The sequence below is a fragment of the Polistes dominula genome, unplaced genomic scaffold, assembly GCF_049000335.1.
Source record: "Polistes dominula isolate Pdom_NZ unplaced genomic scaffold, Pdom_raw_medaka contig_75, whole genome shotgun sequence".
Taxonomy (NCBI): Eukaryota; Metazoa; Arthropoda; class Insecta; order Hymenoptera; family Vespidae; genus Polistes; species Polistes dominula.
The window spans coordinates 3,137,978-3,161,601 of NW_028301003.1; the positions used below are offsets into that span (position 1 = coordinate 3,137,978).

The window sequence follows — 23,624 nt, forward strand, 5'->3', positions numbered from 1 at the left end:
CTGACAAAACTTTCTAACAATTTATTTCAATACATTTCAAATTCGTTTAACAATTTTTAGATGAGTTTAACGATGTTTTAGGTTATATTACGATTAGATTCTAGGTTCGTAGATTAGCCTAAAGTTTTAAAAATTCTTTTAGAATTGAACCCCATAAAGTTTCTAAAAGATCAACCATTCCTTAAACAAAACTTATCAACAATTTATTTAAATAAATTTCAAATTTATCTAACAATTTAAATTATTTAAATAACAAGAACCCCAAAAATTACATTAAACTGATAAAAAAAAAATCCTATTGAAATGAAATCTACCCAAAATGAATGAAAAATAAAATATCAGATTCACTTTATGTTAGTTTATTGAATAATCAAAAATATTAACAATAATTAAAGTCTCACCCTGTAAAATCAGAACGTATAGAACACACTTACCAATACTTCGAAAGAAAGATAAAGGTTGTAAAGGTTATAAGGGTGAACATAAAAGAATATAACTAGATCATCACCAAGGATACAATTGATTCGATCATATAATCTGGTTACTTTTTTAAGTACTATGAACTTATTATGTTACTTATTATAATACATCAAAGTGTTCTACCTTCCCCTAAAATAAGTAACACAATAAAGATTCAGATTATTCGTCTATCAAGTATCATAAATGAATAATAATCCAATTATATATACATATATATATTTTAACACATTGAGTGCAACGTCAGTCATAAATGACTGACTCTGAACTTCTATTTAGGCCATGTCAGGCATTAGTGTCTGACGTTCAGCTGTTCTTTTATCACGCGTGGCCTGACAAAGATTTCTGTAAGAATTCACGTGGCGCTCAACGTGTTAATATTCTATATATATATATTTAATATTATAATATTACATATAGTTATATTATATATAGTTATATTACAGTATAGTTATATTATAGTATAGTTATATTATATTTAATATTTAATATATAATATTATAATATTATAGTCATATATATATATATATATGCGTATAATGTTCTTCAGTTACATTTAGTAAATTTGAAGGATGTACTCTTAGTTGAAAGCAGCTGATTAACGTGTAACCTTTCAAATAATTAGGTCGTCTAACCCACGAGAAGTGAAACTACTACTACTACTACTACTATTAGTTACATTACTGATATGTGATAGAGAGTGTGTACTATCTCTCTTTGTCTTATTGGATGAAGAGACACCCCAAAGGTGTTAGAAATTTAATGGCTCCTCTCTTGCTAATGGTAGTGATGGTACTGGTGATGTTGGTTGTAGTAGTAGGGGAGTTCCTTTGTCAGTGATTTGATTAGATTCAACTTAATCGAGAATTTAAACGATCCTCTCTTACACGCATGCATGCATGTGAGAATGCATGAATGCATTCATGCATTCATTCACTTACACACACATTCAGTAATTCATTTCGATCGAATATACACGCATGCACGCACACACGCATTTCTCGTATTCTCAGAGGTTTGTCTGAACACCCAATTCCCCGTAATGCTAGGGGAAAAAGGTAGTCTAGTAATTTTAGAATATAACAAGTACTTCTTTTTTGTTTTAAGAAATTTTTTTTTTTTGTTAGAAAATGTTTTATCTCATTTTAAGAAGGATTTCTGTTATCGATCTGTTTGAAATCTTTTTATTCGAAATTTCTTTCGTACGATTTAATTGGATAAAGACTTTTTAGGTTAATTTTATTATTTCTTTTTTAATTGATTTGGTTAATTATACGAAATGGGATATTATAGTTTACTTTTTTTTTAAATTAACTTCATTGATAGGTCCGTAAATTTGTAAATTAGCTAATAATACTTAACAATAAATTGTAATTACTTGATAGTGTGTGTAACCTAATCTAATTTGTAATCTAATGTAGGTTATGTTACAAATTTCTAATTTTTAAATAGTTTCTTATTGGATTTAGTTTTGAAATTGACCAAAAAATTCTTTAAGCATATTTTAAAGTTTTCTTTTTTTATTGCAATTAAGCTTTAAATTTCTTCATTACATTTTGAAGTACTCGGATGAGATTTAAAGTTTGAATCAGTTGAATGAGAAATCAAACAAATTTTTTACATTGAACAATCGTTTTTTAAATGAATTCAAAGTTTTTTAGGTTGGGTCAAACATCTTCTGATAAGCCAATAATGAATTTTTTGTAATGCTAAAAGTTCTTCAAGTTATAATTAAAAATTTATTATGAAATAAGTATTAGTATTATATTTTTTGAGATCATTAGATGTCATGTAACACGAGTAAATGGTTGAATAAGTTTCTAGTTTTTCTCTTTTAACCAGTTTGTACCGACATTAACGTAGGGTCACACTGACAGGGGTCAGACTGCATGCACCCAAATGCGGGTTGACGTAAACCTCGTTTGTAACACCACGGATGACTAATAATCTCCTACCACTACTACTTTTATTTATTTATTTTTTTTTTATAATGAAACTCGTTAGAATACTTTTTTTCTATGATAAGATATTTCAAATTTTGTTTGAATTATTTTTTATTATTTTTTATTCGTCATTTTGTAATTGATTTTACAAAATTTTATACAGTGATCGTCATAATCTGAATTAAATCAAATATTCAATCATATTTACATATTATATATGATTACACATATTTATTATTCTATTATTTTTAATAAATTATTAAATATTTATACCATCATTATTATTATTATTATAAATAATATTTATTTATCATTTTATGCAGATATTTACAACATCATATTAGGAATTAATCAAATATTCAATCATATTTACATATTACATAAATTACACATATTTAATAAAATATTAAATTTCATATTTTATTATTTTATTAATTTTATTAAATTATTAAATACATATATACCATTATTATTATCATAAATAATATGTATTTATTACTATATATATACTTTATTATTATAATTGTTAGAGTTGACGTCAGGGTTGCGTCAATGTCAAATTACCATTTGAAAAAATTAATTAATTATGCATTCTGTAAATTTATAAAATATTCCCACGATTTGAAGGAATATAATATAAGCTAATTTATTACAAACTATGTGTGCAAACGAGACCTTCTTCTAACAGTGAGGTTTATCGTGTTTCACCTTTCGTAAAAGGCAACCAATGTCTTCAATGAGGTTAATTAGAAAATTCCTCGACTAAAACCTCGACCTTTCTCTCTCTCACTCACTCGATTCTTCTTCTCTTCTCTCTCTAGCCCTTCCATGATTCCCTCCACCCCCCCCCTCCTCCCCCAACCATCCAACTTCCACCATCATAAACACCAATTCCTCCTACTATTTCTGAACAAACGCGCGTTGGTGTTTATCCACTCTTCGATGCGACACTCGGAAACCTTTGAAGGGAACGTTTTCGAAATGTTTACCGCCTTTCTGAACCTAGGTAACAGATTCGAGTCAAACTTTACTTGCAATTTCTCCTTCCTTTGCGTAAAAGTTCAACGAATGAGTTTTATTACGACTTTGGAATTTTCTTTTGACCCTTAAGGTTAGATTTAATTTCGAATTTAAATCAAATCGCGAGAGTTGAAGATAAAAAAGAAAACAAAATGATGGTGGGATTCAATAAAAAGTTCATTCTCTTTTTTTTTTATTTATTATTTATTATTTTTAATTCGGTTTTTTTACAACCTTTTATTGAACAAATATTTCAATTTTACTCGTATCATTCAAATATGGTTTCAAAAGAAAAAAGAAACATAGCTGATCTGGCAAAGAATGAAGAAGCCAAGATGGCCGCGTAAGGGAAAAAAGCAAATGGTGGAGATCACTTTGGATAATCTTTGAAGAATTTCTCCGTTGTTCATTAATCAAAGCATAAAATTCGAATGTGAATGAGGAGAATGTGGGTGGTAGTAGTGGTGGTGTTTAGAAGATGAAATAGACGGTGTTAAAGAGCAGTACGGAAGTTTATGATGCTCAGTCGAGTAAAATGGCGGGGAGGGTAAGTAAGGTTAGGAGGAGAGGAAAGAAGGGAGAGGGAGGGGTATAGGCATCCAAAGTCAGAGTTAGGGGGATTGGTTAGTCACGCGAAAGCAACTTGCATCGACGTAGAAAAGTTTAATGACCGACCGAGACGTCTAGCATAATTAACGTAATGCTCGTTAAAGGGCAACGACGCCATATTGCACACTGACGCTTAGGTTAGTATAAGTATGAACGCAAAAGTCAACGAGTATAAAGAACATTTTCTTTACTCTTCAAGATATTTGATGTTTTATTATGATAATAATTATTGTAATAGTAATAATAATATTGTTCTATGGAAATATTTTTGTTTGATTTTTATTAACACATTTTGCGCGGAACTTAGCCGCCAAAATCTTAACGTGTAGCTGACCATTTAGTACAGTTCGAATACAAAATTTCTTCTACATAAAATAACTTTGGTTTTTGAACGTTTATAGGTTGTCTTAATAAAAAAATAATTAATAATAAATTTAAAAAATAAAAGAGAAATAAAAGAGAAACCACACAGGCGTGTTTTTCGTTGAGCAGAAAAAGCCCTTCAAGTATTTCTCCCGACATCAGAGGTGTCGGCTTTCACTGGGGAGGGGGGGAAAGGAGAAGAGTACGAAGGGAAAAAAAGAAAAGGGTGAAGGGAGGAAGAGAGTAGAAGAAGAAGGAGAAGGTCGTATATGCTTCACGTTAGTTGTCTCTTCTATCTTTGTCTTTCTCACGGAACCTAATCAGCCGGACGCGCCCCCACTCCTCTTTTTTTCACCAAAAAAGGGCACCCCCCCTTGTTCCCCCTTGTTACTCTTTTTCTACTCTTTCAAGAGCACCGAAAAGTGCTGCTTGTGTCGTTGATCACGAAACGTAACACCGTCGTTGCAGTAGAGACGATGATCGAAGTAAAAAATAGGATGATGGGGTGGGGGGTGTCTCGAGAACTCTTACAAATGTCACGTGATCCCCCGATTTCTTCCTTCTTTTCTTCACCAATTTATTTTTCTTTTTATAGTTTTCTTTATAATAAATTATTTTAAACAAATGTTTTATATATATATATATAATTATACACATCTTATTAAATGCCACTCACGAAGAGTGGTGTTTCTTTTTTGAATATTTGGTTTCAATCAAATCTGACAATTTTAAGAATTTTAAAAAAATGTAAAACAATATGATTGTAATTTTACTTACCTGTTACTTAAACGATCATCACATAACCGTAATACCCAGTAATATAATAAAACTATTTAAAAATACGTAACCTAAGTCAAATTGAGATTACAATATCTTCAAAAGTATTGATAAGAATACCAATGAAAGAGAAATGCGTTTAATTTCGTTTCGTTTACTGATTAAGTATTCCTTTGTTTGAATTCAACATTGCAGAAAGATAAAATTATAAAAGCAGTAGTAGCAGCAGCAGCATTTCTCTCTCTCATAGTAAAAAAAAAACAGTAGAAGCAGAAGCAGCAGCCAGTAGTCGTCAGAGATCATTTCGAGTGGGTACCAAATGAATTCGCCATTTTAACTGAACACAAGAGCCATTTACTATACATTCGTATAATTCCTCATTGAAGTACTTTTAACGTTATCTCTCGTTTAATCTTTTTTTTTTATTTTTTTATTTTATATATTTGATTTTAATTTTTCTTCAAACCACCCCCTCACTCCAACCCCAAACCCGCGACCCAAACCCTGACCTATTCCATCAAAGTATAATTTAGGAAATGAACATTCTTTTCAATGTGTATGTTTTTTTTAATTTGGTTCCCATGTTCTTTTAAGTGTATTTGTTTTTTTATTTTTTTATTTTAAATCATCTCACTGATCTTTTATTTGTATTCAAAAGAATTTTACTCTCTCTTTCACTAGTATTTCTTTTTATTTTATTTTTCTATTAGCATAATTGAAATTTTACTAAACACAAATGTGTTATGTGTAATATAAAATATATATATATATAATAAATAATTAATAAAATAATAAATTATATAATAAAAATATATAATAAAATAATAAAATTATTTTATAAAGATATAATAAAATTATATAATTAAATATAGTAAAAAATATAAATATTTTATATTATTTTTATATATTTATATATAGATATATATATGTAAGTATTTCTTGTTCGTATAAATAATTAATCATTTTTTTATATTTTTTTAAATTACAATCTTTTCAACAAATCATATTTTTATTTTGCAAGATTAAAATATACTCACGTGTTCATACAATTATTAATCTCTCTCTCTCTCTCATTTTAATATATATTATTATTCTTATAACCCATTTTGATTAATCTTTATAATTAATCATTTTAATCTTCATACTTTTTTAAACACAATAAAATAATTTTATAACACACACACATTAACCCAATTTTTGTAATCACTATTATAAAATTACTACTAAAAAGTTATTAATCATTTTTATCAATAAGACACCACCACCATCATTATTCTTAAATGATTTTTTTTTATTGAACTTTATTTCAAAGACCCCTTCTTTTTATTTCTCCTTCATAAAACGTGAAATCCCTTTTGAGAGTCTTTAAAAGTGTATAATATGTATGTATATGTGTGTGTGTGTGTGTGTGTGTGATAAAGAGAGTAGGATAACCGTTGTATAGGGGTGGTGATAAAAGGGGGTGCTGGTGTTCTAGAATTGAGAGAGGGGTTGCAAGAGGTGGCGAAAAGCTCGACATAGAAAGAGAGAGAGAGAGAAGAGTTGATCGGCTTCCGAAAACTCATCGGCCTAATCCCCCGAAAATTCAGTCCTCTTTCTTCTTAATCCTCACAGCACCCCTTCACCCCCTTTTGACGGCGGCCATTGTCTCGTCAGATTCATTTTCTCTCTTTCTCTACTCTTATCGGTAGTCCTTGACGATTCTTATTCTTCTTTTCTTTTTCTTTTTAACCTTTTCTTCTTATTCCTCTTCGATTGTCTCGATCCAACAAATTTAATAAGTCCAAATCTGGAACTTAGTTTCTTCTTATTGTTAGTATTTAACGAGATTTCTTCCAATTTTATTTCTTCAGTAAATCCTTCGAGAAATAATAGGTTAAGTATCTTCTTCTTGGAAGCCACATTGCTTTTTTTTTAACGTAGATTTCATCCACATTACCGATCGAGTCATTTTTTGTTGTTGTAATTTTTTGTTAGTTTCTTTTTTTGGATTTAGTTGTACGAAAATTGTTACCGACCGAGTAATTAGTTTTGATAGTTTCTTCTAAGTTGCCATCTTTGATATATATATATATGGAGGGTAGAGGTAAGGAGAATCATCTGTATATATGAAAAAGTGTCCGTCGAAATGCATTAAATTAGGGTGGCGCCACATTAGCATCAGGATAAATTTCATAGGAAACGCCAAATATTATTAAAGTAGGATTGAGAAATAAACAAGGAAAGAAAAACTTCCGCTAAGTTATAGCACGCTTTTCAAAATCCTCATAAAGTAGGAAACAACATATAATGATTTTTTGTGTATCATTTTTTAACGTCTATTTAGTGAATATTAACTAACTTACTTATTTACTTTACTTATTATTTTAACTCGGCATACTTCAATTCGTTTACAATTGCTACATTCATACCATACCCTTTGTCTACACCAGCGCCATTCTGAAAGGTTTTTGAACTGTTATTTATAGCATACAGCTGGACACTTTTTCAAATTTTCTCCCATATGAGATGATTCTCCTTACGTCTACTCTCCAAAATATATATAACTATTATTTAAATATATATTTATTAATATTTAATTTATTGGAATAGTAATAATAATAATTTATCAATGTAATCTTATATGAAAAGATTAAATGTTCAATTTGTGAAGATATCATCTCATCTTATTGTAGAAACGATTAGGATTATTAACCAATACAATTCCATTGTCCTTTCTTGATTCTCATGGGAACCATCGATGTTCTTTGACATGATCTTGAAACCTAACTGTACATTTCTATAGTTTCACGTTTCCTATATATATGTATATGTATATATATATGTATCTAATTTCCGTGCTTCCTGCTGTAAACCCTAAAGATGAGATAGAGAGAATAGAGAACATGAAACAAGCTTTCCCATAGGGAATTTAGTTACACCAAGGAACGATGAATACCGTCCGCAGAAACGTGCCACGATTCAGATAACCGGATGAAATCGGCCAGAGTTCACCCATTGTAGTTTAGTACCCGCGAGAAACCCTTAAAGCTCCTTCGTCAATTCCACGAAAACCTGTAGGCCCTTTCCATGCTTCCCTACCTTCCCCTCTATCCCCCTAACCCCTCTGTTCCAACCATTTCAGTTTTAAACCCATTCCTCACTTTCGCTTAGTTAATTCTTTTATCCAATTTTCAACGCGTGACATGACTTTTTACCTGTTAACTGACGTTGAAATATTAATGCTTTGTATTCTACATGCATATATGTATATATATATATGTTTTATTTTAATATAAAATACATTTGTGCAAGTTTGATATAAAAGAGGAATTCATATTTCTCTTTGATTGAGGTTATGTTTCTTTGATTTTAATTTTCATTGTTTTTATTCATTTATTATATACCATGTTTGTATGGATCGAATATTAATTTTGTTTAATTGTTACAATGTCAATTTTGATTACGATTAAATCAAATTTTCAATAATTTAATTAACAATGTAATACCAAGATGAAAATATCATTTCAAATGGTAAAGTGGACAACCAAGAAAAAGTTGTTGATTCAAATAGTTAGAGAAGTATGTGGTGTAAAAAAAAGAAGTTCCTAATCTTAAAAACATCGAAAAATGGAATATTCAAAATGGTGGATTTTTACATGGAAGAAACGTGTGTTGATTGGTTGGTTTATACATCATCAAGGATAATTATAACATGTTTGAGCGAATATTAATGTAATTGTTACAATGTTAATTTTAATTGCAATTAAATCAAACCTACAAATAATAAAATTCAAAAAAGAAAATAAATTGTTTAAAGTTGTTTGTTCAAATAAGTTGAGGAGTGTGTGGTGTAAAAAAAGAGGTTTTCTAACCTTAAAAACATTTCAAAATAAAATATTCAAAATGGTGGATTTTTATATGAAAGAAACGTGTGTTAGTTGGTTGGTACGTCATCGAGGATAGTGTGGGAATAGTAGAAAGGTGATAATTAGACGAGCTTTTCTAATTACGAGTCAACGGATGGTTGCACGTACGCGAACTGCGTTAGAGATATCTTTCTAATTAGCATTGGCCTTTTTAAAAAACACTACATCAGGTACTACTAATAGTAAGAATAATGGTAATACTAGTGCATTATGGGTAGAATATGAATGTAGTATGATGGTGGTGATGGTAATAGTAGTGGTGTTTGTTAAGGGTTGGGTTTGTAGTATTTATTACGATGGAAAAAGAAACTGGGGATATTAGCTGATTGAATGTTATTTGTTCTATCTTTCATTTTTCCTTTTATTTTTTCTAAAAGGATCTTCTAATGAAACAACAGTTTAATAATAAAATTAAATATTTGTTTAATTAATAACCAAATTGACGAATTGTTTAGAATAAACAAAAAAAAAAAGGGTCAAAAGTTCACGAAGTTAAGTTACACTCAATTTTTATTTCAAAGTTTACCTATAAAATTTTGAAAAAGTTTACCATAAAGATTATTTTCTTTTGTTTTTTAGTTTTTTTTTCTTATTGTTCTCGTTAGAATAAAATGAGAAGTAAATTTTGATCATTTTTTCAACTTTCTTTTCTTTCTTGAGTTCCAATTTTACCCACCATACCCATTTCTTGTATTTTACTTATATAAGAGAGAACATTCTGGTCCTTGATAAAAAAGGGAGTGAGGGAGAAAAGGGAATTGAGTTGAATAAGGACAACATGTCTCTTGCGGTTTGTATAATTCTAAGCAAATTTGTGCTACGATCGTGAGTTGAATACTTGATATCGTTTTACTTCAAACTTACGTATCATATTTTCTGGAAAATTTAATTTCTAGAGAATTTATTTTAACAAAAAAAAAATTATAATTTCAAAAATTATCCTTTTGAATAACAAAATTTTACACCCCCTGTATGTGTGTTGTGTGTAAAATTTCATGTAAATAAAATTTAATCAAATATAAAATATAATAATAAATAAATATAAATAATTAATAATTTAATATACCTAATGGAACGTATAAATTAATTTACAAAGAGATATTGAATTTAATTTATCAAATGAAATGAAATAGAATGAAATGAAATTTCGATAAAAAAAATAAACAAATTTGATCTAACCCCTCAACCGCATATAATAATTAATTTAATAATAATTTTAATAATATTGTCATTAATTTATATTGTATATTATTTTTCTAATGATTCATTTGTTTTTGAATTAAATTAAAAGTAACCATAAATAACATTACATGATTACTAGATTTACCAGAGTTAACCTCAAAATAGAATAAAACAAAATGGTTCACGATCCATTTTAAAATGAATTACAATTTGTAATTATAATTCAATAAAGGAAAAGAAGACGCAATAGTCTGGATGACGATTGTATAAAAAGGAATCAACGATAATAACAACGACAAATAAGAAGAAACAATATGGAAGAAGAAGAAGAAGAAGAAGAAAAAAAAATGGCTACGTGTATAAACGTCAAGAACAAATATGGCGATCATGTTGACTCACTCAACTTGGGTGTGATGCTTCCCTTTAATTTGGGTTCCAAGCAGTCATCACAACCTTTTTGAGTGAGCGAACAAGTTCGTTTTTATCATCAAATTGAAAATTGGCGGGAAAATCATTTCCAAAGGGATCTACTTAACCTACAAAATTATTAATATCATTTTAATTATCATGAATAAATTTTTTTTTTAATAAAAAATATATTATATTCTTGTGTAATTAGTATGCGTTTATGTGAGTGTGTGTGTGTGTGTGTATTAATTTGTTTAATTTTGATTGAATAATTTATTCGACCTATTATTTATCAGTTTCATGTTACAAGAAGATATTTAAAATAGCAGCCATTTGATATTCAAATTAAATCTTATGAAATTGTCTTTCTTTATCGATCGAAACAACGAAACAACCAACAGGGAATGATATTCATTATCGATAATTTATAAAAGAAAACATGCAAATACTTAGTAAAACGAGGTGGGGGAGGGAGAGAGAGTTATTATCGGTAAAATAACGAGGACGAAGAGAAAAAAAAAATGAAGAAAAAAGGAAAAGAATAATCGTGCCTGTTGAGTTGTATCGAAAGATATTTTTTTTATTATTTTTTATCAAAAGAGAACAAAAAAAAAACATGAATAGACTGTTAGGTTAGTCAAAAAATTTCGTTCCGATTGATATTTCAAATAAAACTGTACTATAACTTTTTTTTTTTTTTAGGTTATATCGATCACTAAAGTTTTCACCAATTTAATATATCGATTTCAATTAAAACATTTCAACAAATTTTTGTTTCCTTTTGGATAAAAATATCTAAAAATATTATTTTATACACATTTATGTTTAAATATGTAAAATAGGTTATGTGTCAATGATCATATATATATATTTCTCTTGAATTTTATTTATCCATATTTTTCTAACAATGAAAAAAAAGTACTCATCGATCATAAAATAAAAACGTCATTGGACATTCAATTGACTCGAATCGATCGTCCTCGAACCTTCGACACCCGCCATATTGGCGCCAATCGTCGGCCGATTAGAAATCATACATACTATTGTCAATCTTTCATTATTCCCCCAACCTCTCACTCACTCAATTATATATGTATGTATGCATAGTTACGACATGGTATTAACGTATGCGTGATTTAAACCATTACGAAGATAATGGACACTAAATTGCGATCTAAGATCCGATATATGTATGTGTTCATTTCTTTTAATAAAAATTCTTTTTTGTAGAAAAATCTGCGAGGTCTATACAGAAAAGTTAATTGAAACTTAGATTATAGGTTAAGTTTCATACAATTTTTTTCAATGGCGAGTGTATAAATAAAAGATTGTTAAAGAACACGTAATCTATATGAAATAATAACTTGTTTTTTTTTTTTTTCATTTTTATTTTACAATTATTTTTATTCATAAAAACGTGTAACATAATTGTATACTATTATCATTATTATAGTAATTTTTTTTTTATAAACCACAACACTGAATCCTAGTATTGTTTATCCAACAAATCAAAGATAAAATTGATATACAATATTAAATGAATCAATCTTTCGAAGCAATTTGTCAGCAGACACGTGCATTGCCAACTTCTTAAAGTAAAAAGGCACGAGATAGCGATAAAATAAAACCTAAAGCAACTGTGTCAGTGTGAGAGAAAGAGAACTAAAGTATCAAAGAAATAAATAAAAAGATAGAAGAAGAAGAAGATAATAAGTAAGCCATGGGCAAAGGAACGATAAATTGTTTTCCACGCTGGCGAATGGAATTTATCGATGTCTTTCTGATATTAGCAACAAAGGGTCAGAAAGAGATAGAAGAATAATAATAATAAGAAGAAACTTGAAATTGAAAGCAATGGAACAATACAAGAGACAGCAGGCAGTAGATAGTAGTAAAAGGAAGGGCCAGGGGTAGGGTGGGGAGGGGAAACAGTAGGACAAGATAGAAGGTTGCAAGAGGAAGGGTTAGGTGAGGGATAAAGTGGGGGTAATAAAAAAGTTAATTGTCCCGCGTTCAAAGGTGAAGGCTCTCGTGCTTCGACGCCAACTATAAATTGGGTCGCGACCCCATCGAGAAAACTTCTGCTTGCAAATACGTAATCGTGCCTTCCCAAAGACGATCATCAAGTATTACTTATACTTATACTTATATTACTATTATCACCACTATTGTTGCTGCTGTTAGTACTAATATTATCTTCACTATACTGCTCTCTTCTTTTATTTCTTTCTGGTATTTTTCTTTTCTTTCAGTTCAATAAAATGCTTGTTCGAACCCTTTGAACTTGGCTTCTTATCATCCAAATGATTTTTTTCTTTTCATAATATCAGAACGTTTTAATTTTCTTTATGAGAATTTATTTGTTAGTTGATCAAAGTTTAAAGTTAAATCGTTGACAGAATTAATGTCGATTTTGAGGTTAGTTTTTTTCTTAATGCCTATTGTCCATCTACTCCCTGTACATTTAGAAATCATGATGCAACAATAAGTATATATGATTTTGTAAGTTAGAATTAAAATGTTTGAAAGTTAAATCGTTGCAAGGATTAATGACGATTTTGAGGTTAGTTTTTTTCTAAAATCCTTTTGTCCATTTACTCCCTTAGAATTAAAATGAGATTAATGACATTTCAATTTAATTTCTATTCACTGACAAATGTAATCATTTTATTTGTTACTATCTTTTTATAAATTTAACGTAGTTGTTTATAATTATCTTAACAATTAGCATTTACGACAAATTTTTTATCCTAATTACACACATACGATAAATAACATACCATATGCCTACACATATGTATATGTTAGACACTAGTATACAAGCAGGTATTATTCCGTAGGGTAATTTTGATTCGCGGCTTCGTCGAAGCGAATAATTCCGGTGTTTTCAAAGTTGGTCTGTGGTACGCTAATTGCGTACAATATCTGTGACAAGTTGCATCCATGTCTTTTACGTACGCGTTCAACGTTTACGGTGAAACTCCTTCGAATGCGAAAATTAACTCTTCCATTCCCTCTTCTTCTACATTTATATATGTATATATATGTGTGTGTGTGTATGTGTGTGATATCCCTCTGAGAAAGTACATTGTCACAAACTACAATTCATTAGCCACCATCTTTTTTCTTGCTTTTCTTTTTCTACAATCGTCATTTGCATGTTAACCTCAAAAACCCCTGTGTCTGTCTCTCTGCCACACACAACACACACGCGCACACACACACACACGTCCGGACATTTAATTTCAATCTAAAAATAAAACACAAATTTATTTTCTTTATTTTAAATCAAACACAATTTTAATTTCGCAACAATTTAATGTTTAAAAATATTCCCGTTGGGTGTAAGTTGCTCATACTGTTGTCCTTATTACGAAAAGAGTATTTTAAACTTAAGTAACGTGACATGAATATAACGAAACAAAGTCCCGTTTGGTGAAGTCAAACCACGTTGGGAACAGTGAGTTAGTTACTCTTCTAACATTTCTCGTTTAATTAACTCTTAACTCGTGGTGAGTTACGAAAAGTCAACTTTCAAAATGTTGCGTGTATCATTAAAGATGCATGTTTGTGTTCTATCTTTATAAAACATAATAATAATAATAATAATAATAATAATAATAATAATATCATCATCTGTAATTAAATCTTAAACTTCGAATAATTGATTGGATACATTTAGAGGTTAGAAATTTGGAAAGGATAATAGTTTTTTATATTAAATTTTGGCAAAGAATATTCGTGCCATGTCAGATAAATTTAAAATTATCTCTGGAGACTTTAAGAAAGCTTTCTAAAGCTCATGATTGTGTGTAGTAGCATTCGGAGTTGAATACGAGCCGAAAAGCTATGGTTAGCCAAGAGAATTAGACTCGACGAAGCGAAATAAGAGGAGGGTAGGAGGAAGGGAGGGAGGGGGTATATGTAAGAAGGAAGAAGGTAGGATTTGAAAGACGATGATGAAGAAGATGGTAGTGGTTGGTGGGTGGGTTGGTAGTAGGCGGATAAAAGAGAAGTGGGGTTTAGGGTTAGGTTGGGGACTTGAGTGTGCCAAGTGGAGTCAAGTGGTGAGCCAAGTATACTGTCCAGACGTGGCAACGTTTCACTTCTTTAGCTTTGGAACGCGTTTCTAATATCCTTTGTTGGATACGTACTTACGTATCTCTGCCTGGAATATAAACGACCACTGAATTGGTCACTTCGGACACGGTTAGTTACTTTCTACACTCGTACACTTGGTTGGCTCGGTTGTTAGATTACTCAGTTGTTGGGTTGGTAATATTAGTGGAAATGATTTTAATATTACCAGAATTTTCATATTACTTTGATTGTTTTGTTGTTGTTTTATTTTGGAAAATGGAAATTATGTGTTAATAGTTTTGCTGAATAAAATTAGAGTGTCTTCTTTTTTTTTTTTTTATGAATCATTTAAAACTTTGAATCGTTTTGTAATTAAGTTTTGAGGTTTATGTTATTTATGTCATAGTTGCATTGTACAATTTTTAGATTAGTTTTTGATTACTGAAAGTTTGAAGTAGACATTTGCTACAATTGTCCAGTGTGTGATAGCTTGGTAATCCTATGTTTTTAGGAAAGTTATGTCATTTTATACTAAATTCAGAGACACTGAGTAACAAATTTTGTATCATACTTATGTTTCATTTCGTAGAATGAATTATAGAAACTTTGAAAAGTTTGAAATGTTAGTTCGTCATATTAAATCTAACAATCATATTTTAATTAAATTTAATTAAAACTAAATTTATCAAATCAAATAAATGTATTTATATATATCAATCGTGTTTTATCGAATATTTATAGTCATTAAAATGATCAACAAAATTCGAGGTGTGATAATCATTCGCCATTTTTTTTGCCGCCATATGTAAATCTGTCAGCCATGTTTAATTTTTGTTTTTATTCTAACCTAGCGAGTATCTATCGTTAGCTATTTCATTATAATATTATTTATAAATAAATTATTATATTATATTATATTATAATTTAAAAATTATATACAGCTTTTTTTGGTTATTTGTGATTACTTTGAATAATAAATAAAAAAAAAAAAAGAAAATTACAACATGTTTTTAATCGAGCGAGCAGCTCTTGATCACTTGACCCACATACGTTTCTAATCCCTTAGAAATTTTACTCTCGAGATGATATGTAAAATATATATATATATATATATATATATATATATATATATGCATACTCTTCTTCAACATTAATCTCTTTGTGCGGTTGTTCCTAATAAAGTGTGCGACACTTGGCAAAAGTTTCACATACACACACACACACACGCATATACATATATATAATATACTTTTTGCCTTTAAAGTTTAGTCTCTTTCAGTACGTACAAAACTTAAAAAGAAAGAAAATGAAAAGGGACAGATGTACCAGTTCGTCTTGCCAACCTTTTCTCACCTTTTTATTTTCTTTTTTTTACTACATCCAACATTATCAAACTTTCAAATACTTTTTACAATCATTTAGTCTCATACTAATGTAAAATATACTAATTATTAATCAATTTTATCAGCAAATGATTTTCGCGCACCCTCTAAAAAAAAATATCCTGAAATATCTCAACAAAATTTTTACGATAATTTTTCAGATCATTTGAGCAAACATTTGTTGATGAAATTTGATTTAATAAATTAAATCAAATAAAATAAAATTAAAAAAAAAAAGAAGAAAACAAAATGGAGGAATAGTAATGAAGAAAGGGAATCATTTTCACTGCAATGATTCGAAATAAATCGGAACTGTAGATAAAACGATAGATAGATAGATAGATACGATGAAATAGTATCGAAGAGGAGTAGGGGGTAGGGGGTGGGTTTATATGCGTTACGGATGAAGGGAAATAAAGAATCGAAGCACAAAAGGCGAGTACAGTCAGTCGCGCGTATAAAATCGCCAAGAGTACACTGCCACCAACATGACACGAACAAATACACAACTGTATGTATCTGCATGTATGTACCTGTATGATTGTGTGTGTGTGTGTGTGCAATGTACTAAAAACACACAGTAGTTTCGTTGCTTGGAATTTTTTACGTGCACGTACCGTCCCACGTTTTGCAAAAGAGACCTCTACCCATCTACCTGGGTTTCCAACCCCTCTCTCCATTCTATCCTCTCACTCACACACTCATGCAAACTCCACTACTACCACATCACCTTTCGATGTATTTTCTATTTTATCTTTTTTTTTTCTCTTTCCAACCCGGGACGAACTTTTAACCTGATTATTTTTGCCACTATCGTGTTCCACCACCCTTTTTTTTCTTCGATATGCTTCTGTAACTTGTGTACGTGTATTAATGTGTGTGTGTTTGTGTTTATGTGGGATGCAGGGGTTGGAATATCTTCTGTACACTTTCTTCTTCTTCTTCATCTTCTTCTTTTTCTTCTTCTTCTTTTTAATTTTTTTTTTAAGTTTTTTTTTTCTTCTTCTTTTTCTATGAAACCACAAAACTCTCTAGAGGATATTCATCTTCACTCCTTTTCTCTATCTTTATCTTGTATATCCTGTATCTTCTATTTTGTTTTTTTACCTTTCCCTTTTACCATTCTATATACACCCTTATTCCTACTCTTTTGGGGTTCTTTGTACACATACACTCAATAAAGCGTTGACGTTACTTTGAGATAACTCCACTTCGTGTTTCTTTCTTTCTTTCTTTCTTTCTTTCTTTCTTTCTTTCATTCTTTCATTCTCACTTGATTTTATTTTATTTTATTTATAACCCCTTTTCATTTCTTTCTATCAGAGTCATGGATTTTTTTTTTTTTTTTTTTTTTGTATATATTCAACCTTTTTAGTATAGGAAAGATATTGTAGAATCTTTTGAAACTATAGAAGATTTTTTATTTATTTGTTTCTTTGAAGTCAGATGATTATACGAGAAAGAATAACTGATATATTTTTTTCTTCATTATTAAAATATTAAATTATTTGTCAGGATGAATTTTTAGTATTGTATTTCAATTGATAGAAATAAATGAAAAAAAAGAACGTAATATTGTTATTATTATTTTATTAATAATAATAATATATATTATTATTTTTTTCTTTTTAAATAATAAACTTTAATAAAATTAAATTACTATAGTTCTAAAATAATTGTTAACTAATAAGAACAGATGTTATCGTAACAAATAACATTCTAATTTCCATTTTATTGTCTCTCTAAAGTTGATCCTATAAACATCAGTATTAACAGCAACAGCTGGTAAGAATATTGCAAATGTATTATGTATATGTATGTGTATCTATGTATGTGTGTAAAATAACATATAGCAAGAACAATTTCGTTGCACAAACCCTTAAAACATTACTGAACATGTCTTTTCGTGCTAAACGTGAACTGTAGAATTTCTCTAACCCATTTCTCTACTCTTTACACTTTACCTCTGACCCTTATCTTCATACCTACTCGTACCAACCAAGGTGGTAGTATTCCCCCCTCCTTCTCCCTCAGCCCCTCTCTTACCCCTGTGCTTCCAATTTACGCCACCAGAAATCCGGCCAGCTTATCGTACCATTTAATTAGCAACCGCTTTGCCAACGTCCACGTTGTCATTTCTGCGTGAATGCGTATATAGTGTTCATTCTCACATATATATATATATACACACACATATATACATACTTAGATGTTTTGTCTCTTTCCGTGTGATTACTTATAGGAAGGAGTAAAGATATAATTAACGAGGTGTTATCAAACTCTTAGAGGAAATTAGTATGTTATGGTTATTATGTTTGGGAATTGAACATTAAACTATAAACTACCCCCTATATTTCGATTATTTTTAAGTATAATAAGTATATTGTAATCAGTATCAATTGGTAATTAATTATGTTCTATTTGTGTTTTGTTGTATGTTTTTTTATTAATATTGAATAGGACTGATAAAGAGTGTTCATTGAATTTTTTTATTAAAGAAATATTTGTGTTTATGTGGAAAGGGGTTGTAAGTGTTGTAAAAGTTTTCGACAAATTTTTTCAAAAATTGTTAAGATTGAGATTAATATTATTATATATTTGAATATTATTTTTGAATAATATATAAATATTTAAAAATAATATTCATACAATATTCAAAAATAATATTCATACAATATTTAAAAATAATATTCATACAATATTCAAAAATAATATTCATACAATATTTAAAAATAATATTCATACAATATTCAAAAATAATATTCATACAATATTTAAAACTAATATTCATACAATATTCAAAAATAATATTTAAATATTTTATATTATTTGAATATTATTTGAATATTATATTTGTATTATTTGGATATTATATTTATAGTATTTGAATATTTATTTAATATTATATTTATATTTATTTATATTATATTTATTTATATTATATTATATTATATTTAGATTATATTTATATTTATTTATATTATATTTATTTATATTATATTATATTATATTTAGATTATATTTATATTTATATTTATATTATATTATGTATATATAAATATAATATTATATTATTTTTTTTCTTACCCCGTTTTAAATCATAGTTAGGTTAAGTTAGGGTAGGTTAATCATAGTGTTAATTCCTTCACGTTAAATATTTTTTTTACAAAATACAATTATTGGGAGAGGATATTGAAGGGTTGTTTTTGATTTGTTTTTACCTTCCTGTCTATTGTTTAATTTTATTTTTTAATTCTTTTTTTGGAAAATGTTGTTAGAGTTTTAATTAACCATCCACCCCTTTATCGGTTGGCAAATTTTTAATTAACGTATAAACTGATGATACCATCTTGGTAGTGGTAGTGGTAGTGGTGATTATATTTGTATGTGTGAATTTGTTTTTATTATATGCATTGGTAAAGATTAAAGTATGTGTATATTTATGTGTGTGTATGTAATCAGATTAATATTTTATCAAACAACGTTATCACGTTTCAATGTTGGATACTTTAAATTGATGGGGTGAATAAAAAATAGGATGATGGGATAATGGGATTTTTATTTTTTATATTTAACTAAATGTTTAATAAAAAAAAGGAATATATTGTAATGGTATTTCTTATGGTTTAAATACGTGATTTTATAAATGAATGTCTTATTATGAAAATTTGATATAAATTATTCAAACAAATTTAGTTTTATAAAATTTATAATGAAATCAATATTTTATTATTTATTTATTCATATATTAATATTTATCTTTCCTTTGTTTCCAGGTTAGTATATTGAGCAACATCCTTAAGCACTATTAGTAAGTTTTAATGAATTATTTATCATAAATTATGAATATTTATTTTTTCACACTATTAACACGTTGGTGCGCCACGTCAGCCATCGGTGACTGACACTAAACTTTCCGTTTAGGCCGCGTCAGTCACAGGTGACTGACACTCAACTATCTTTTTCAATACAAAATAACACCTGTGGCCTGACGACAATTTTCCTAAAAATTCACGTGGCGTTCAACGTGTTAAAAAAAGAAAATAGTTTGAATTATCGAAGCATCATACAATAATAAATTGTTTTAGATAAAATTACTAGAAAGATCATTCTATTCTAGGGGGAAAAAAACCTAGAAGCATCATTTACTTGATTCTTTTTCATTACAACGAAATTCATTATGTTCATTATATCATCCCAAAGGGGGTAAGGAAATATTGCATGCTCGTAATCCGATAAATTACGAGTAAATGTATGAAACCTTGGGTTAGATGGGTTGGAAGGGTTGCAAAGGGGATTTGTTGGAGAAATGATAAGAGTGGGATAAAGGTAATAACTCGTAGCTATGTATGGGCAACCTATATATTACTAAATATATATGTGTGTATGTAGTACACATTTGTCGTTTGAAGATTCCTTTTCTTTCACTTTTCAAATAACTTTCTAGATTAGATTCTTTTCTTTTTTCTTCTTTTTTTCTTTTTTTTTTATAAGTCATAAAATGTAAGGCATCGTTAACTTTATGAAAGAAGAGAAGAATGTTGTTCAAAAGGAAAGAAACAAAATTGTATGTGTGTGTGTTTGAAGACTACATTTTTCTCTATAACCAAAATAAATCACTGAGAAAAATATTTCTAGTAATTTTCTAGTAATTTTTCTTTCCTCCATTTTTTATATTTTTATATTTATGTTGACTTGTGTTTCTTCATGTTGAAATGTAACATTCAATGCATCGTAGTTTTTTCATGATAACACTTTTTTTATAAATTATAGTCAATTTGTTAATAATTTATAAAAATTGAAATCATTATTATAATAAATCATAAAGTGAAGAAAAAGATAAAACACACACACACACACACACACATGTATAAGAATAGAAAAAAAAAAGAATGATGCTGTGTGGTTGCCATAAATTTTGCGAACTCGTGCGCCATATTGAAGACCATGACCTACACATTGCTATTCTTTATTATAGTAGTTTCCATTTTTCCGTTAGAAATAAGATAGGGATGGGGGTTAGGTTGAGGTGGTGGTTGTGTGGGCTTGAAGGTAAAAAGAAAGAGTAACATTCGATATTTTATGCGCTGTATAAAAAGGGACGGGTAAAAATCGTTAAGAAACGAACGATATATAACCTTTTTTTCTTTTTCTTTATCTTTCTCTTTTTCTCTTTCCTTTTTTTACATTTTTTTCTCTTCCTTTTTTTATCTTTAACCACAGGAAAGTGTAGATTTCACGAATGGAGGTTAAAATTTGAAATAAAATCCGATAGTATCCGATAGATAGCACTGTGAATTGCGATTATATTTACTGGTTACAACGATGGCCCGCCATTTTGAAGTGTACTCGAAGTTCCCAATTGCAACCAATAAGAAGTAATTATCGAGGTATTGATTGTTTTCAAGTTTTTTTCTTTTCTTTTTTTTTTCAAATTCATCGAGATTAAAATTGTACATTTCTTCTTCTTCCTCTTTTTTATTTTTTTTCTACGTATTCCAATGAAATACATAACCTATAATTAAAACAAATTATAGTCAATTGAAAGCAATCAAAATGGCCGATTATAGAAATATAAATATAAAATTGAATTCTATATAACACACGTTATTATTAGTTGTGTGTTTTATACGATTTTTTTAAACATATTTAATAAGGTAATTACAATTTTATAATTAATAATAATAATAATAATAACAATAATACATCTGATATCAGTAAAACAAATAAATTAGAATTGTATTTTTAGCAGATAAAAGTAGATGAACCAAAAAAATCAAAATTCCAAATTATTAGAAACGAGAAATATGATGGAAAATTGAAATGAGTGGTGGGGAGTAGTGGTGGGGGTAGAAAAAAAATGGCGCATCCCTTCGTCGTCAAATATCGTTTTTTCCAATAATCTGTTTCGTGCATACGTACATGCAATCCTATGGTATACATACACTCATACGTAAAAGCATTCATGCAACGCAACGTTTGTTAAAAAAAAAAAGCAGAGAAAAAAATAGTAAAAAAAAGAAACACATGGTGGCGTGGTGTTCTGATTCTCTCTTACCAAAGACGAATCGCATGTTTATTCTCGTTTTTCGATTCCCCATCCCCTCCTCTTTCTGCTATCCCCACTCCCTATTCCCATTTTTATTTCTGTTTTCGCCAGATTCGTCCGATCGTCCCCCCCACCAACCCCCACTCCCGTCTTTTCTTTTTTTTTCTTTTTACGAGAAAGCGAAGTTTAACGATCGTTGAAATTTATCGACTCGATGCTTCTACTTTTCCGCACAGTATCGTTGCTTTATGGATCTTCTTTGCTTTTCTTCTTTTTTATTTTTATTTTTATTTTTTCCTTTTTTTCCCCCCTCCACTCCACTTCACTCCCTTGTTCACCATTCTTATCGCATATAACACAAACTGAAAAGGAACAAAACGAATTGTTATCGGAATAACTGGAAACAAAAAAAAAAGCAAATGACTGCGTTAAAGGCCGTTTCTTTTCCAATACGTTTGCATGAGGTAGATGGCGCTGATGGTGGTGATAGTGGTGGGGATGAAAATATGGTTTTTATAATATAGTTTCATGAATTCTCATGATCAGCAATTTTTTTTTTGTTCTTTTTTAACAATGAACGTCCTATTCGAAAGAATAAATGGTTTGTCACATGTGGGATGAATTAATTTTAATTTATTTATTTATAAAGAAAAACATTTATTGAAAAAAAGAAAATGAAAGTATGGTGTGTTTCTTAGGATGGTGGATCAAATTTTGAACAAATTTGTGATGTTTTTCATTAAATAAATTTGTTTCTATATTTTTTCTAATAGAATAAATATAAATTTTTTCAAACAAAATTAAAAATTGATGTTAAATTATTTATAATAGTATTTACACATTGGTAATAAATTGGAACGTTTAACTAGAACGAAATAATTCGTACGAAAATAATTGAACTAACATCTAACAAAATTGTATGTTAACGTCAATAAATATTTGTGTTAAATAAAAGAGGGAATGAATGAATGAGTGTGTGTGTGTGTGTGTGTACATATAAAATGTAAGTATGATGTGAGAAGAGATGTAACAAATCGTCGAATGAAATTCTTTCTCAATATAAATTGTTTAGATTCTAATCTTACGAAACGAACGAACGAACGAACGTACAAACAAGCAGACAAGTAAAAGAAAAAGAAAAAAACGAAAAGAGAGAGAGAGAGAGAGAGAACACTTGGTGTTTATCTTCACACAAATCGTAGGGTATATATCGATTTATCTCACAGTGAAAACAAACATAGCGTTTGCCTCGTTACATTCGTCCTATGTTGTATCCATTTATTCCTTCTCTCTCTCTCTCTCTCTCTCTCTCTCTCTCTCTCTCTCTCACTCTCGTGTTCCTTTATCTGTATAGCATTGCACCACTACTACCACTACTATTAATACTACTACTACTATCAAAGGCTCTCATTGTAGTTGTCGTCGT

The 23,624-nt window shown here is 29.0% G+C and overlaps 1 protein-coding gene across 3 annotated transcripts in view; it reads left to right on the plus strand.

Moving 5' to 3' along the window:
- Positions 1-23,624, plus strand: part of Mmp2 (Matrix metalloproteinase 2) — a 152,795-nt gene that overhangs the window by 80,501 nt on the left and 48,670 nt on the right. The window contains exons 1-2 of one of the 3 annotated variants that reach the window (XM_089174003.1): positions 16,551-16,660; positions 19,926-19,960. The exons of the other annotated variants lie outside the window; for them this stretch is intronic. Of the exons in view, the coding sequence (XP_089030129.1) occupies positions 16,553-16,660; positions 19,926-19,960 (143 nt within the window). The 5' untranslated portion in view covers positions 16,551-16,552. Of the gene's footprint in view, positions 1-16,550; positions 16,661-19,925; positions 19,961-23,624 lie in introns of those variants that run through there. 3 annotated transcript variants of the gene reach the window in all.